General features: G+C 51.8%; 1 protein-coding gene across 1 annotated transcript in view; it reads left to right on the top strand.

Annotated features, from left to right (window-relative positions):
* Positions 1 to 13201, top strand: part of MDGA1 (MAM domain containing glycosylphosphatidylinositol anchor 1) — a 62091-nt gene extending 48890 nt beyond the window's left edge. Inside the window, exons 10-17 of the mRNA XM_007517810.3 lie at positions 1648 to 1799; positions 3828 to 4005; positions 4243 to 4266; positions 5564 to 5716; positions 6951 to 7085; positions 11497 to 11627; positions 11882 to 11990; positions 12841 to 13201. Of these exons, the coding sequence (XP_007517872.1) occupies positions 1648 to 1799; positions 3828 to 4005; positions 4243 to 4266; positions 5564 to 5716; positions 6951 to 7085; positions 11497 to 11627; positions 11882 to 11990; positions 12841 to 12932 (974 nt within the window). The 3' untranslated portion in view covers positions 12933 to 13201. The remainder of the gene's footprint in view (positions 1 to 1647; positions 1800 to 3827; positions 4006 to 4242; positions 4267 to 5563; positions 5717 to 6950; positions 7086 to 11496; positions 11628 to 11881; positions 11991 to 12840) is intronic.
* Positions 13202 to 18124: the final 4923 nt, after the last annotated feature.

The raw sequence follows: 18124 nt of genomic DNA, 5'->3' as shown, positions 1-18124 counted from the left end.
GATTCCCTTGCCCAGGCCTGGCCAGAGCCATGCCCCTTCCCACCCGCCCACCTGTTCAGCTCTTTTCCTTTCCTAGACTCTTCCATACCACTCCCTTTCTACCCCAACCGGACTTCTTTTATAGTCCCACCCCCATACGGCCTCCAGCCATCCTGACATCTGCCCTGAGACCTTCCCATTTTTGGCTGAACTTTCCTTAGCTTCTTCCTGCCCAGCCCCTTTCAAGATTCTCCTTCCTAGGTTGGGAAGACAGCATAATGGTTACACAAAAGGCTTTCATGCCTGAGGCTCCAAGGTCTCCAGTTTAGTCCCCAGCACCACCACAAGCCAGAGCTGCTGCACAGTTCTCTGGTCTCACTTCCTTTTTCACTGAAAATATAATAAATAAAATATATACTTTAAAAAAGGTTCTCCTTTCCCTAGTCTGAAATTTCACCTAGAGCACACGCCCTGAACCCTTCCTCTAAAGACAGGCACCATCAGTCTCGTCCAATCCCAGTGCTCCTGCTTCCCAGTGTTTCTAGACTGGCCCCTCTGGCCACACCCACAACACACCAGGTTTAGGCAAGCCCACTCTAGCCCTGGGCAGCTCCTGTCCACTGTCAGGTTTCAAATCCCAGTTCTTTTATCCTGGCGTTAGAGACTGCTAATGGGGAAGCACCACCCCTACTTCACTGCAGTAAACCAAGGTGAGAATCCTAAACTGGAGTTTGGAGGAGAGACACTCCTCGACAGCTTCTTAGCAACTTGTGTGTGGTGCTGGGCCAGCCCGCACAGGTTTCCTGAGCTGTCACCCTTGGTGCCCAATAGTTCTCTCACTCACAGCTCTACACCAAGTCCTTCCTGGCTGGGCTCCTTGGGGGCTGTGGTTGAGTGGTGGGTGCTCTAGAAAGGGGTAGAGGGGATGGAGAGGGGCTGATGAGGTAGCTGAACCTCCCCCTTCCCTCTGCTAGCCGGTTCAGAGCTATTGGCAACCCCCCTGGAGGACAGGCCCCTGGCAGCCTGACCCCTTCTCAGCTGCACTCCCTGCTCTCCCAACAGGCCCTACTGCTGAAGGGCACCTAAAGCTCTTGTTTCAATCTCATCAGCAGGAGGCTGGGGCCCTAGGTCACTGGCCATCTTCCCAGCCCTTCTCACCTGACCCAGCCCTGCCAGCCGGAGGCCCCTGTGACATGTCCCACCTCCTTCCTTCCCCTTATCCCTGTTCTCCCATACTTTCCCTGTCTCCCTGCCTTTTGGCCTATTTCTGTCTCTCCTTTTCTTCCTTTTACTTCGATATCCTCAAATCTTCGATCTTTTCCCCAAATCCCTATCCCTTCTCCCTGCGTCACCTCTAACACCCTTCTGTCTCTCCAAATTTCTCTTTTCTCTGTCTTCTTTGGCCTTCCCCCTCTATTCTTGTCAACACACCCCTCGGAATACTCTCTCTCTCTCTCCATCTTGCACCTACCCTACCTTCACTTTCCCTGACTGTTCTCCCACCATCTCCTCTCCTCATAATATCTACTTTCTCTTTGTCTCCCCCATCCCCTCTCTCTGTCCCACCCCACCCCACCCCCATCTATCTCCCTCTCCCATGCCTCCTCTTTCCGTGTCTCTCCCATCCCTACCCTCCATGGCCCCATGCCCCCCTCCCCACCCTCTCAGCCAAAGCCTACAGCCCGGAGTTTTACTTCGACACCCCCAACCCCACCCGCAGCCACAAGCTGTCCAAGAACTACTCGTACGTGCTGCAGTGGACCCAGAGGGAGCCCGATGCTGTTGACCCCGTTCTCAACTACAGGCTCAGTGTCCGCCAGGTGGGCCAAGGGGTCAGGGGCCCTGGTTCAGGCTGACCCAGGTAATGCTCAGCTCTGCTGGGAGGCACGAGGACCTGTCCCCTTTGCCCCATTATCTGGGCACAAACTTAAGACTGACAGGGATCTTCTGGGCTGCTGGAGGTAGGGGAGGAGGGACAAAACCTGCTCTACTCACAAAACATAGACTTTAATTTTTTTTTTCATTTATTGGGTAGAGACAGAAAAAAAGGTGGAAGGGGTAGATAGAAGGGAAAGAGAGAGGGGGGGGAGAGACCTGCAGTACTTGCTTCACCAATTGTGAAGCTTCACACATAGGGACCAGGGACTTGAACCCAGGTTCTTGTGTGCTGTAATGTGCGTTCAACCGAGTACAACACCAGGCCCCACAAAATACAGATTTTATCCTTGGGCTAAGAGTCTAAGGTGGAGGAATCAAGTCTCATCTACTGGGTCTTTAGAATGCAAGAACAGAATCACTACTCTAGTCTTGTCTGGCTTCACAGGTAGCTCTGGCCAGCCCAAGGGGCAGGCGGTAGATGTGGAGAATGACAGTGTTTGTTTAGGGTAGACTACCTGGGCTAGAAGCCAGCTCTGTGCGAGCTCAGTCAAGCTATAACTGGCCTCAGTTTCTTTCTTGTTTTGTCTCTAATTATTTTTTTATTGCTACCAGAAATATCACTAGGGCTTCATGCCTGCACAAGGAATCCCATCACTTCCTATGATCACTTTGTCTTTACTCTTCCTTTTTTCTCTTCCTTCTTTTCCTCCTCTTCTCCTTCCTTCTCCTCCTCTTTCTCCTTTTCCTCTTCTTTTGAATAGAGACAGAAAGACACTGGGGGGGGGGGGAGAAAGACCTGCACCACAGCCATTTTTTTTGCCTTTTCTTCCACTTTATTTCATTATTCCCACCACAATAATGACTCCTTTAATTTAAACTAAAAACCATAGAGGGTTTCCGGAAGAGTGGCAGCAAAGGAATGGAGGTGTCAAAGATGGAGGGACCAATAGGGTGTGGAATCACTGCTTGTGAAGCTTCTCCACTGAAGGTGGGGGATTGAGGGGCTTGATCCTGAGTCCTTATGCATGGTGGCATGTGCACTAAACCAGGTGCACCACTACTATACCCCTGGCCTCAGCTTCTATAAAATGGTGGTGATTATGATAGTCCACCCCATCAGATCCATACATGGAGGAATACAGAAGTTAATAGTTGAAAAAAAAAAAAAAACAGTATAATGTCCAGCATATACTGATTATTCAATGTGTATTATAATCATTTATTTTCCTGGACCTAGACTTTTGCATATGTAAAATTTCACTGCTCTGGGCTGCTTTTCTTCATTCAACTAAGGAGACCTAGAGAAAGGGGGAGAGAGGTGCCAGGGTCAGCTAAATAACTCACCTGGCTAGTGAACCCACTTCGTTATGTTTACAACCCAGGTTCAAGCCTCAGTGCTGTGGTATCTTTTCCCCTCTCTCTGTCTCTTTCATCCTCATTTTACTGAAAAAGTTGGCCCAGAGCAGTAAGACCCTGGCAATAACAAAAGGAGAAAAAAAGAAAAGATTCCACAGCACTAAACATCCTCTGGTACCATAGTGCACCCCACAACATCCCATAGTGGTGTTGGGGTTCAAACATGGCAGTGAGATCAGAGGGAAGGTGTCCTCCCCAGTGAACTTTCTTGGGCCCCCACAGTCAGCTGTTATTTAGGCAACCCTGGAAGGTAGATGTGGAAGGAATGATCACTTGCACACTCACTCACTCTCACTCTCACTCCTTTCCTCTTCTCTTCTCTTCTCTTCTCTTCTCTTCTCTTCTCTTCTCTTCTCTTCTCTTCTCTTTTTTCTCTCTTTCTCCCTCTCCTCCCCAATAAAAAAGGAAACTGAGGCCTAGTCCTAGAAACTGATATCCTACTCCTTTCCCTTCTCTGCTCCCCAGTGTTGCCCCTAAGCCACACCAGGGTCCAAATGGGTGTTCTAGTAGAGACTGGGGCCTGTAGGGCAACTAGGAACTCCTTGTATCTGCAGCTGAACCAGCACAATGCCATGGTGAAGGCCATCCCGGTGCGGCATGTGGAGAAGGGGCAGCTGCTAGAGTATATCCTGGCTGACCTCCGAGTTCCCCACAGCTATGAGATCCGCCTCACGCCCTACACCACCTTCGGGGCTGGGGACATGGCCTCCCGCATCATCCACTACACAGAGCGTATGTGGGGCTGCTGGTGGGATGAGGGTGCCCAGCTGTCACCCAGGGGACTCTCTCCTGCATCCCGTTGTGGTTCCTAAGTCTGGGGGGCTCTTCTGTGCAGTGTCCTACACTGTCACTGCTGGTCTGGATCCTCTGGCCTTCTCTGGTGACCCTGGGCCTGGGCCCCAAGTGCAGACATTCTCTGTACAGCCCACCCCTTTGGATCTAACTTGGTTTTCCTGCTTGCTTTTTCAGCCATCAACTCTCCCAACCTTTCAGGTGAGACACTCCCTACTCACTGCTTCATCCCTGCAGGGACACAGAGCACTCCCTGGAAGGAGAAAAGGACCCCAGAAAATATCCAGAGAGAAAATGGGTCGGGGAGTCGGGCTGTAGCGCAGCGGGTTAAGCGCAGGTGGCGCAAAGCACAAGGACCGGCATAAGGATCCCGGTTCGAACCCCGGCTCCCCACCTGCAGGGGAGTCGCTTCACAAGCAGTGAAGCAGGTCTGCAGGTGTCTATCTTTCTCTCCTCCTCTCTGTCTTCCCCTCCTCTCTCCATTTCTCTCTGTCCTATCCAACAACGACAACAACAATAACTACAACAATAAAACAACAAGGGCAACAAAAGGGAATAAATAAATAAAATAAATATTTAAAAAAAAAAGCAAAGAAAATGGGTCAGAGACCAACAGTTGGAAGGAGAAGCAGAGGGGAGTAGGGCTGCGCTTGAAAATATTTGTATCTAGAATTTATTCTGGTCCTTAATGGTAGATGATAGGGAACATCTCTAACTCAAGGTCTCTAACCCTCACCCAATACCATTCACAGCTCCCAGTAGAAAAATCAAGAAGCTACTCCCCATGGGGTGAAGAGAGCCTTCATCTGAAATTCACTGACCTCCAAAAAGATATGTGTATAAAAGGCAGGGAGTCTAAGAATCTAGAACCTGGAAGGGCATACGGTTACTCTATGGCTGTTGCTAACTTCTTTGTCTTGACCTCTAGCTGCAGTTTAGTATTTGCTTCAATTTTGAATACAGGTGGCCAAATACAGTGCTGTCATGAGTACCTGTGACTTTGTAATCAGTAAAAGCCTAATGTTTTTGCATTGCTGTAAAGTGGTTGCCACTCTCTCTAAGCATCATTTTCATTCCTTAGTTCTCCAGAACTATGGCAGTTCTCTGGAACTGTGTTCTCCGGAACTACGGCTCTTATGATTTAGTGAGATCATAGCAAAATCCATTGTTTGTAACATCACAAAATTGTTTTCAATATTTTGACAAGTGTATTTCAATGTGATGGATTTCCTTTTGAGATTCTGCACATTCACATTATTCTGAGATGGGGTACTTAGTGTCACCAGATGTCAGAAGGGTCTAGAATGCCCAAAAAGTTGAAGAAGTTTCTTCCTGGGAAACAGGTTTGTCAGGGCCTCTGATGCCTGGCTTCTCAAGCCTGGAACTGGGTGACTGCCCAGCTGCTTGGGCCAGGCTGCCTCAGGGTAGCGCAGAAGGGCAAAGCTGGGCTGGGGGTTCTAGGAAACTTATCCTCTTTGTCTCCCTTCACTTGATGCAGACAACACCTGCCACTTTGAGGATGAGAAGATCTGTGGCTACACCCAGGACTTGACAGACAACTTTGACTGGACCCGACAGAACGCCCTCACTCAGAATCCCAAGCGCTCCCCCAACACTGGACCCCCCACTGACATCAGTGGCACTCCTGAGGGTGAGCACACACCTGCTTCTACTTCTAGCAGAGGAGGACTGCTATGGGGGTCTAACCTTGGGGATCCCTGGGCTGGGGAGGGATACTGCCCTCTCTCTGGGAACCGTAGGCTGAGTTGGAGACAGCTCTGTCTTGGGGAGAGGGGCCTAACCCTGATCTGACAGGGCAGTAGAAAGAAAAGAAACAGAAAGGGAGTCAGGCAGCAGTGCAGCGGGTTAAGCACACTCCATTTCTCGCTGTCCTATCCAACAACAACAACATCAATAACAACAACAACAATAATAACTACAATAACAATAAAAAGCAGCAAGGGCAACAAAAGGAAGAAAGAAAGAAAGAAAGAAAGAAAGAAAGAAAGAAAGAAAGAAAGAAAGAAAGAAAGAAGGAAAGAAAGAAAGAAGAGAAAAAAGAGAAACAGAAGAGAAAGGTGGGGAGGGGTGGCATCCTTGATAGAGCATACACATTACCTTGTTCAGAGGCCCCCAAAACTTGAGTCCACCACATGAGTGCACCATAGGGTGAAGCAGTGCTTTGATGTTTCTCCTCCCTCTGTCTCTGTCTCTCACCGTCTGTCACAGAGAGTGGTACAATAGTACAGCACTGCGTGAGCCCCAGTAATAACCCTGGTGGCAAACAAGAGAGAGAGAGAGACTGCATCAGAGCTAGGAACTCTCATGCACACTGATCTAGATTTATTTATTCCTTTCTTTTTAAAATTTCTTTATTGGAGGATTAATGGTTTATAGTAAAATACAATAGTTTGTACACACTTATAACATTTCCACATAACAATACAACCCCCACTAGGTCCTCCATTTTTTTTTAACTGCTGGGGCTTTATACATACTCAGTATTTCTATTTTGGTGTCAATTTTTTAAAATTATTTTTACTCCAGACATACAAAAAGGAGAGAGAGACAGACAGACAGACACAGACCACAGCACTGCTCCACCACCCATGGAGTTTCCTCCTCCCTCCCATTGTGATGGTGCCCCCAATATGATAGTGGGGTTCTACCCCAGGGCTTTCTTCCTGGTAAGCTGAGTGCTCTACTGGGCAAGCTCTTTCCTAGCCCCTGGTCCAGACTTCCGTTTTATAGACAGGAAGGGTAGGGTAGACCAGGAGGAGCCACAACAATCAGACAGCTGAGGTGAAGGCAGGGGAGGACTTGGGTGGAGGGAGGCCTTGGTGGGCTGCCAAGGAGGCTGTTGGTACATTTTCCCTGCCCTGCAGGTTACTACATGTTCATTGAAACATCAAGGCCCCGGGAACTGGGGGACCGAGCTCGACTAGTGAGTCCTCTGTACAACGCCAGTGCCAAATTCTACTGCGTCTCTTTCTTCTATCACATGTATGGGAAGCACATTGGTGAGTAGGGAAGCAGGTCATCTGTCCCAGAGTATGCTGGGCAGGGAGAGGGGGCTAGAGACTAGCCCAGGAAGGCCTAGGATCCCCAACTTGGCTGAGTCAGAGATCCTTGTGTGGGCAGAATCTAAGCAAGGGGGTGTGTTCAGAGCCAGCTTGTCTGAGTTGTTGAAAGAGTCAAGGATAGGGTGGGGGTGGGGGGGTAGGTATATAGCATAATGGTTATGCAAAGAGACCCTCGTGCCTGGGGCTCTGAAGTCCCAGGTTCAATCCCCCTCCTCATCACCATAAACCAGAGCTGAGAAGTGGTCTAATTAAAAAAAAAAAGGGGGGGGGTTAAGGATGGCTTCTTGGTGTACACAACAAATGGCTCCAGCAGGGTGGGGTGGTAGATTGAGAGCACGTGGAGCACACAACTGAGAGGTACTGGGTGCCTACAATTTACCCAGTTTATCCAATTTAGGTGATCTCCTGGGTGCTCTGTGTCCAGTCTCAGCAGCCCCCTACAACCACCAGGCAAGAGAGGAGTTAACATGTAAATCAGAGAGATTAAGCTTCTACCCAAGACCACACAGCAGCTGAAGTCTGACTCCCCCATGCCCTAAACACAGGGTTGGAAAGGAGCAGCTCTGTGCTCAGGAACCGGAAGTCCTGCCTCCTAAGTATGGCATGAGCTTAAGAAATGTCCTTTAGGGAGAGAAGGGACTGACAGAGGTGACACACAACTCATCAGACTCATCAGCCCAGCCATCTCTCCCAGTGCTTGGCCTGTGCTGGCCCCAGGGATGATCCCTGTCCTCTTCACACTCCCAGCCAAGGGGGAAGAGAGGGGTGTGGAACAGATCATACCAGGTAGTGACAACTGTGACATGTGTCTACAACAGAAAGGACAGGGGCCAAGACAGCAGGTTTGGCTAACTCTGGGGCACTGGGTAGGGAAGTGCCCTAAGGAAGTGACCATTTAAAATTACTGGTTTATTGGCTTGTTTCCATATTTAAAGGTAAGATAATGCATTTTGCTTGGAGACAGAAGCTACAATAGGATGTAGAGGGGAAAGTCGCTTCCCCTACCAGCCCCTCTGTCACCTAGAGCTTATCCTCAGAGGCAGTCAGTATACTTGATTGGGGAGGAATTTTCCAGAAAGGCTATGTATCTAGAAGCCAGTGTAGATATATTCTCTTGGTCCTGTTTTCCACACACTGGCTTGTACCTTGCTTTTCCCTCTGTGCTGTCTTGGTAGTGTGCCTGTCAGGACACAGAAGGCAAGTGGCATTATTCCCTGGGCTACAAAGAAGAGGCAGTGACTGTGAATAAGAGCAACCCTAAAGGCTCTCTAACAGAGCACACCAACTGATGAACTAGAACGGGGGGGGGGGGGTTAGCCGGCTCTGTGGTCAGTGAGGCCTCCAAGCTGTCCACTCACAGCACTTCACCTGAGCTGGGGTAGAAGAACATGTGTGATGCCATTGCCCCTCTTGATCCAGTCTTTTCCTATTTTTCACACTAGCCATCCCAAATCCCAAGCCAATCAGGACAGATGGCCACTTTGCTCCCTGCTCTAGAGGGGCACTGGGGATTCAGCTGCCCAGAGGACCCTTCTGGACCCCATAGGGAATCAGACCTTGGGAGCTTGGATGCCTGGAGATGTGGCAACAGAGAAAGCCCAGAGGGGATAGTCTGAGTCAGAGCTTCCTTCATGCTTCTCTTAGCAAAGGCGCTGGTCAGTGGAAGCTTTCATGAGGCAGATTGATGTATTGCATACAGATGCCCCAGTCAGCATAAGATCTGCCTGGTAAAGGGGTGTTCACCTGTCTCTGGCCTGTGCGGCAGGGATGCTTGGAGGGTGTATGCTCCCCTAGCTCCCTTCCCCGCTCCAGCTCCCCTACCCCATCAACCCCTGCCCACTGCTCAGACTTCTCACTGCCCCTGCCACTTGCTCCAGCACACCAGTCCCCTTGCCTGTGTTAAATGCTTGAGTCAGCCTTGACCTTAGGGGACTTTGCTCATGATGTCCCTTCAACCCGGGATAGTCTTCAGACTATCCCAACAGCCCCTGCTAAAATATTGCTTTCTCCTTCCCTCCCACTTCCCTTCCTCCCTCCTCCCTCCCTCCCTCCCTCCCTTCCTTCCTTCCTTCCTTCCTTCCTGTCTCTTTCTTTCTGTAAAATTTTGTTTTTGTCATTGCCAGGGCTTCACTGCTCTAGACTAACTTTTTCAGGTAGAATCAGACAGTAAAACAAAGAGGGAAAGACCCAAAGCGCCCAAGCTCCCAAAAGGCGGTGGGGCTGGGCTTAAACTTGGGTCACCCATGTGGCAGTGCTGGTGCACTCTCCAGCTGAGCTATCTTGCTGGCCTGCATTCTTTTCCTTTACTGTTTCCCACTGGATGTAAGTGCTGGGACAGTGCGGGTCTCTATGACACTAACACTATGTGCCTGGCATATAGTGATGATCAGGTAAGTAAATGAGTCGATTAATTCATTAATGATAAGGAGGCCTGGGCTGGATGAACTCTGCCTGAGACTCTACCAACCTTTAGTGACAGGGGTGAAAACTCCTTTACTGAGAATCAGACTCAGACTTTTCCTCAAGGAGTCAGACAGGAAGGAGCCATAATAACTGCCATATTCCAGCGCCAAGAGTGAAAAACTTAGACTCCACAGGAAGCACAGAAAACTCCCAGCTCAAACCTGGCAAGACTTCCTGGAGGAGATGACATGTCAGTGAGGCCATAAAGAATAAAAAGGGGAACATGGCAGGGGAGGGCATAGCAAGCAGTGGATAAGCATAAGCAAAAGCCCAGAGGCTTGAAAGCAGGAGTCTGACCAGTCTTCAGTGTGTCACTTTCGGTGGCTTTGGAAGTGGTGAGGAAGAGGGTGGGAGGTTTATAATGAGCTGACCTGCCTTCAGGGACTTTCAAGGTCTTGTTTCTTGCAATGAATTCTCAGAAAGCCCTGAGCAGACAGGGACAGTGTTGGAACTGATGGGGTGCTCAGGCTCAAAAGTTATGTGAGCTCAGTTGATGCCATTCTGACACCTCCTGGTCTTGTATGTGTGTGGGGGGGGGTGCAGTTTGCAGCCACTCATGGCCCCACCTTCCGGCAATGTCCTCAGCCTGGCCTGCTGCTGGGGGGAGGGGTGATTCTTGCTGTCCTGGCCCGCTCTCCACTCCACTCCCACCCCACCTGGCAGCTCTGGGCACCAGCTGTCCCCAGACCTTGTGTCATGCAGCTCCCCTTGGTCCAAGCCAACTCTCCTCATCTCAGGCAGGTAACATTTGGTGACTGCCCCGCTGGGGATCTGTCTGTGTGGTGTCACAGATGGGGGGGCTTTGTCTGTGGCAAGTGCCATAGAAATGCCAGCCATGGGGCACTGGCTGAGATTGAAGCCCCTTCCCTCCAAGCCTGGGCTTTCACATCTCTGGGTGCTCTAGGTGGGCTAGAGGAGCCGGGGGAGGGCAGGACACTGACTCAGTGCTCTTGGCCACACCAAGGTCCCCCCTCTCTGTTCTAGTCCCCTCAGGGTTCTAGTATGGTAGGTCCTGTGGTTATGGCACAGTCAGCCATAACCACAGTCAGCCTCATGTCACCAAATGTTCCCTTGTGCTACTTGCCCATCTCTGTGAGGCACATGTATGAGTATCTTTTTTCAGACCAGCTGCTCTTTTCTGTCTCCTCTAGTCTATCCAAAGCACCAATGGTAGAGAAATCATGGCTTTGAAAGGCTACCTTTAACTTCTTAAAACATTCACTTAGTGTTAAACATGTTTTGGGGGGCTTCATTATTCTCAACTGACTTTTTCAGATAGAGGCAGAGCTAGAGAGACAGAAGGGAGGGGGAAAGATAGCACAGTACCAAGTTTCTTCCGTATAGTGGGGGCAGGGCCTAAACCTGGGGTGCACATATGGCAAAGGAGGTGTGCACTGTCCACATGACATATCTTACCAGCCCACATACTGAACATTTTAAAGTGAATTGTTGCCCACCCAGAAAGCAGCCCCTGTGTCATGCACCACCAGGGCCATGAGCCACCTGCTTTGGGATTCCTGCTGTGTGCTCTGACACAAGCCCCACCACATTAGGACGCTGTCCTGGCCAGACATGGGGACATGGATGGGGGCTGAGGGTCTGCTGGTTAGACAGGAAGAGAAGACCTATGGGAAAATTTACAGGTTGGCTTGGACCCAATGAACTGTTGTGCTGCTGCTGTCCTCCCTCTCCTCCCTCTCCCTTTCTCTCTTACACATTGAGGGTCCCCCCTGCCCCAGGGTAAGAGACATTGAACTCGTCTGGCAGGGGGTCAGGTGCTATCCAGCAGAGAAGGACAGTGCTCTGGGCAGGCAGTGGGGAGAGCAGACTGAGGGACCACTCAGACCTCACAGTCTACACGCCTCCCCACACTATCTACCCACAGGCTCCCTCAACCTTCTGGTGCGGTCCCGGAGCAAAGGGGGTCTGGACACACATGCCTGGTCCCTCAGCGGCAATAAGGGCAACCTGTGGCAGCAGGCACATGTGCCCATCAACCCCAGTGGGCCCTTCCAGGTGAGTCCCAGGCCTGAAGCTCCCTCTTGACCTCACCCAGCCCCTCTCTATGACCATTGTCAGTTGCTATGGTCAGGAACCACTTCCTGGTGCTTATTCTCTGTGATCAAGGAAAACAGGCAGGGGGTGGGGGTGTCAGGTGGAGGGGAAGAGGTGGGGTGGGGGTGTCAGGTGGAGGGGAAGAGGTGGATTGGGCCTCTGGTGCTGGTAGAACTGCCCTAATCCGTGTTCCTTGCTCTCTGATTCTACTCCAGATTATTTTTGAGGGGGTTCGAGGTTCAGGCTACTTGGGGGACATCGCCATAGATGATGTCACATTGAAGAAGGGAGAGTGTCCCCGGAAGCAGTTGGATCCCAATAAAGGTGCAGGATGGGAAAGAGGGACCCTAGTAGAATCCATGGCTGAGGGGTGGGAGCATCTGTTTGTGTTGGGGGAGGTAGGATTGTATCAGAGTCTGAATGGGGTTCTAGATGGCTGGGATACTCCCACCCCTGGCTGGAGTCACATGCAAGATAATGAGAAGACCAGACCTCCCTCTTGTGAGCTCCCTGAGTTAGTCACAGTACCAAACCTCTAGGGCCTGTGGCCACGTGTCTCTGACATGCATGGGTCCCAATGTGAATGTGTGTTCTTTCTGAGGCCAAGAATTGCCAGTAGTAAGAGCCTGCATTCACTGAGCCATTACAGTGTACCAAACCCCACATACACTGGATCTCATTTAATTCCCATAAAAGCCCGTGTGAGTGGCTCTGTCAGACTCATTTCACAGAAAAGGAGTAGGGGCTAGAGGCAGGTTGGAGAGATCACATGTAGGGTAGGAGCCTGCCTTGCTATGAGCACAGCCCAGGCTTGAGCCCCAGTGCCACATGGGAGGTGCTGTGGGGTCTGTCTATCTATCTATCTATCTCAATGGAAAAAAGTGGCTCAGAACAGTGAGACTGTGCATGGATGAGGCCCCAATTCCATAGGAGGTGGGGGGAGAAAGAGGGAGAGAAAGAAAGTGACAAGTGAGGTGGCGCAAGTCACTGTGTCTAAATGAGCTGCAGTGTCTGATGTGCTCCCAGCAGGTTGAGTGCCTAGACAGTAGCTCCATCCTCAGGTGTCCCCAGGAGGCAGGGGTGTGGGTCCTCCCAAGATCCACAGTCTGCCACTCTGTGTCCCCTGAAGCTGATTGGCTCTCCTGCCTGTCTCCCTCTCTCTCTCCTGCCACAGTGGTGGTAATGCCGGGCAGTGGAGCCCCCCAAAAGCCCTGCCTGGAGCTCTGGGGGCTCATGGCTACCTTCCTCCTGGTGTTGCAAAGATGATGAGAGCTGTGTGGCCCCCACCCGCCCCCCGGCACACCAAAGTGTCTGCACTTTACCAAAGACGGACCCCCGCCAGCCGGGGTGCCCCGGGGCAGGGCCGGCTCATCAGGGAGGGGGCCTCCGTTGACTGCGAGGACAAGCAGAGAACAAGGACAGAGGCCTGGCTTAAGGCCCTGCAACCGTCATGTGACACACACACACACACACACACACACACACTCACGCACTCACACCCACAGAGATATATTAAAGCACAAGTTTCTATTCGACCTGCCAGCACCTTCTTTGCTGCGGAGACAGGGGACTTCACCTGGACAGCAGCCGCCACCCTGAGACCTTGGCACCATGCAGGCCATGTCCTAGCTGCACCTGCAGGCAGTCTCCGTCCTCCCTCCATTTCTAATGCAAGGTCGAGCTTCATCCAGAAGGGAGTCAGAAGAGGGAGCAGACATGGGGACCTCACCCTCGGACAGACTCTGGGGTTCCAGGGATGGGGGGCAGTGCGGGGCCTGAGGTACCTCTTACATGCAATTCTATTTCCACGGTGAGGGGCAGAAGGTGGGATGCCTTGGGTCCCCTCGGGTCCCTGGCCTATTCCTGGGATGTCATCTTCCCCTCTCCCTGGGAACCCACATTGAAGGCACCCAGCACAGAGTCTTGGGCCTGTGAAGTCTGAAGATGGATACCTTCCCCACAACCCCATCCCATACCCCCTCCCCCAGAGCTGCTGGACTCCTCTAAGAGTGGGGTCCCCACCCTAGATGGTTCGCCTGACTTCCATCCCCAGCTGTGTCTGGGGAGCAGTAATCAGGCCATTTCCTGGGGTGAGTCTTGACTTTGAGTGGAAGAGGGCCTACTTTTGCTTCCTATGCTCCCATTGCCAGACACCAAACTTGGGAGTAGATTGCAGCCTCTGTTTCTTACATACGTGGCATGAAGGGGTGCCCTGGAAAGGAGGCTGTGTGTTGGAGGCTCCCCCTTGTTTGCCTTCCTTCACTGCAAAGTGATATCTAGTTGGCTATTCCCTTCCCTCCCCAGGGCCAGTGAGGGCTAGATTATGACGTTCAGGCTGGGGTTGGTAGTTGTCAGTCACCATTCCCCATGGCAGGGGTAGCTATAAAAGGTCCCATTGATATGAGGTCCTGCAGGAGAGGCCTCAGCTGGACATGATGGGGTCTAGATCTCCTAACATCCCTCTGCACCTCCACCTGCTGTCCTTGGGAGAGACTAGCCCCTTCCAGTGTGTGTGTTATGTGTGTGTGTGTGTGTACACAAGTGTGTATGTGCGTGTGTGTCGAGCACAGACACCTCGAGCATGCAGGCAGCCATCTGTGTCCAAGTAGCATTGTAGGTACTTCTGGGCAAGAATGTATGCAAAAACATGCCTGAGTGTGCAGCCATGCACACTTGTCTGTCCTTGTCTCTGTGTGGGACTGGGTGCCAGCATGCATGCCCACCTTCTCGAGTGACAAGCATGTTTGCTAACATGCTGCTCCCAGCTCTACTCTGCAGTCTCAAGCTGCCTGGGAACCCCTGAATGTCTGCCCACCACTCCCTAAGGATGACCAAGAGTTTATGGGTGAGCCCCTTGAAATGCAAGCCCCTCTGGTGGGAGGCATCATAGTGCCTCACCTGGAGCAGTCAGTGGAGACAGCTGCTGGGAAGAGGCAGCTCTGCAACGCCAGGAGGTAAACAGGGAGCTGACACGAATTCCACCCACCTCAATGCTCTGCCAGGCCTGTGTTATCATCATCAGCAGCTGCTGGGTGGCCATGCCAGGGCTGGAGCAATGCCTCTTGGTCCCGTACCAGCATGGCTGTCTCCTTGGCCCAGTCAAGACCTCTGTCCGAAACAAGTGTTCCCAGGCTCCCAGGACACACTTCTGCCACGTCTACTGAGCACTGTTCCTTAATTGTCCCATCTGTGCAGGGTTTGTTGTCCCAACTAGACTGTGAGCTCCTCCTCTGAGCCTTCCAGCCCTCACCCCCGCCCTACCCCAACCTCCTGCCCAGCACATGTAGAGCTGTTACTTGGAATTCACTTGATGGACTTTGCCTGGAGGGGTGGATAACATAAGTTGGTTTCTCTCAGTGCTGCCTGTGGCATTAGACCTTCAGAGGGTCTTCTAGAAAGTGCCAGTGTGAGAGGCTCAGCCCAGACTTCAGTTCCATTGAATTGGAAGCAGCCTTGCTGCATAGGAGAATCAGAAAGGAGCCAGCAGCCTGTCACCTGTGGGTTATCTCCTGAGCCCTCTCAGCAGAGGGTGGCTGGAGATGCAGGTGTGGTGCCCTGTGCCCACTGTCCTCAGGAGGACTTGGAATCCCTCTGTTTCCCATCACATTGTCCCTGCCTCCTCTCATGTCCATGCCCGTAGAGCCCATGTGGAAAATGTCCTGCCATGCCACTGAGCTGGTCTGCATGCACAGGACCCTGAGTTCCTGACCTGCTGGAAGAGGGGTCATGGTCTCATGGACAGAGAATGCAGACAGTCCTGGGGAGCCCTGACTTGAGCGGGGCTTGAGCTGGGCTAATAGTGTGCAGGAGATAGGGGGAGCACAGCAGTTCCAGGACTCATGTGCAGATGGGTGAGACTGACTGATTGTGTGCATGCATGCATGCAGGTCTGTAGGGGCCATGGATGTCATATGTGTTGTCACTCAGTGTGTGATGTGAGCACCCAGGGCTGAACCCATCTGTGTAACTGTGTGTGCCAGGGGTTTTGCAGGGAGCAACTTGATGTTTCTGGTGGCTTCTAGTGACCTGAAACCTGTCTCAGTGTCACAGAAGCTGTGGCTGTGTGTTTGTGTGCAGGTGGGGGGGGGGGGTTGTTTAAGCCTCTTGTGACCTGGGAGATCCCCAGCCCCAGGGAGATGATGTTGGCAAGACCCAGTGCTTCCTTCCCCTCAGGGGCAATCTCACCCACCAGATCAGGGGGACTGAGGCATTATGTGGCCTTAAAGATGGGAAGTCCAGGAGTACCTCTCTAGACCTCCTTCCCTGCCTCCTCCAGGTGGGAGTCAGGATGAGTGGGATTCTGGCGCCAGGCATGGTATAGGTGGCAGAGCTTGGGGTGCTAACCGCCTACCCCCCTACTGGGGTGCTCCTCCCTGCTTCACTCCTCTGGAACAGTTGTGACACTTCTTTCCCAGCTGCTGCTTTTCCCCCAGGCTCTGAAAAGGCCCCTGGCTCAGACTGAAGGTGTTGGGAGTGGGCCCCCAAATGCAAATTCCCCAGCTGTAAAGAGGAAGTGGGGAGGGGCAGGCTCAAGGTCACATAGATAGTTGGGGTGTGGTCAACCTTGGAAGCTAGTACTGCAGTTCTGGGTAGGGGTCCCCACTCTGGCCATTGGGGTCTCCTGCTGAGGAGGAATGAAGAGCGTGGTGGAACTATTCCCCCTGTCTCTCCTCAGTGCTGGTACAGAGGTTACAGATGTTTCTGGGTACTTAGACTGAGAGAGGCACCATCACCCCAAATTCTGAGCTCTCATCCCAGGCCAGGGCCAGGTGCCATATGGGGTTTGTCACTCTGTCCACAAAGATTGTAGCTGCTGCGCCTCCCTAGCCTCCTGACAAAAAGACCCATACCCCTTCTCCCTGCACTGTCTCACATGAGCCAGGACTGGGGATGGAGGGCTGTGTAACCTGGTGTCCTGGCGTTGTCCTTCACACTGAGGATTGGGAGGACTTGGGGATTAGGCAAAGTTCTTGTGCTTTTCTCTTCCTGGTCAGCTGGGAGGATGGCAGCTAGGGTGCTTCCAGGCTGTCCCCAAGATTGGGGAGAGTCTTGGAAGGGTCACTGGTGGAGGTGTCAAAGGAACAAGCACCCCACTTCCTGATGAGTGAGTGCTGTGTGTGAGGGTATGTGTATAAGGGTGTATAGTGTGTGTGTGTGTGTGTGTGTGTGTGTGTGTGAGAGAGAGAGAGAGAGAGAGAGAGAGAGGGAGAGAGTGAGTGTGTGTGCACGCACACATGTGTGCTGGAACAGGACTCCTCTTCCCTGGGACCCCTTGACCCTTAGGGATCATTTAATCCAATGCCTCCTGCCCCATATACAGGTAAGAAGGCTGAGGTTCCAAGAGTTGGCACTTGCCCATTGTCATCCCCTCTTCCTCATGCCACCTGCATTTGCTCCCAGAGCCCTACTGAGACACCCCTGCCCCCCATGCCTTCCTCACAGCCACCCACATAATCACATCTCAGCCCAGGATTGCTAGCCTCTGCCCAGTGGTGTGCACCATCCTTTTCGCCCTGGCTGGCTAACTGGCTGACCGAGGCCTTTACCCCTCATCCAGGAGGAGGGCAGGGGAAGGAGGGGCTGCTCCAGCCTTGAAGCCTCAAAGACCTGGGAGAAAAGCCACCCCCCTCCTGCCCAGGCCACCCCATCACCAAGGTAAAAGCACAACAGGAGACCCTCATTTACGGGTGAAAGGTATCAGGGTTGTTTTCACACAGCCTTGTCCTCACCCCTTTGCCTTGCTCTCTGTCTCCACCCCAGCCTCTGTTCCCTCTTTGTTCCACATTCACCCCACCCCCGAATGTAACCTCTAGTTGCAGACGCGGTTGTTTCATTCAATAAAGCTGCAGTGTTCTAGCACTCTGAGTCAAGTTTTTTTTTTTTTTTTTTTTTTTTTTGTGTGTGTGTGTGTGTGTGTGTGTGTGTGTGTCAGCTAGCAGGTGGGCCAGGAAGTGGGGGGTGGGAGACTCCTAGAAGGCCTTCTCTATGTCACCTGCCATCATGGGTCCTGCTTCCTGGTCTCCAACCCATCAAGCAGAGACATGCTCAGTTTTTCCTTTAATGGATACTACTAGTCAACTACCACCTTTGTGTGGAAGCCCCTGCTTAGTGCTTAGTGGAGGAGACAAACACTAAGGTAAGACTCACACTAGGAGACAGGTCATCATGAAGACAGACATACAGGGGAACTGGGTGCTGTGACACAAGTAAGAGGGAGGTCCTTATTTTGGGTGGGGGCATCTGGAGAGACTTCTCTAAAGAAGAGTCATTTAGCAGAGATACAAAGAATGATTGATGTTCACTTACTGGGGCAAAGAGTCTTCTAAGCAGAGGCAACACCATATACAAACACCTTAGAAGACTCCAGAAAGGGGAAGATGGACAAAGAACTGGTAAAGTTGCTCAACCACTTGTATCATAACTTTGTGCTTTCTATTATTGGCATCCAGCCCATCATC

The sequence above is a fragment of the Erinaceus europaeus genome, chromosome 4 (genome assembly GCF_950295315.1).
Source record: "Erinaceus europaeus chromosome 4, mEriEur2.1, whole genome shotgun sequence".
Taxonomy (NCBI): domain Eukaryota; kingdom Metazoa; phylum Chordata; class Mammalia; order Eulipotyphla; family Erinaceidae; genus Erinaceus; species Erinaceus europaeus.
This window is presented reverse-complemented; position numbering and strand designations above follow the sequence as displayed.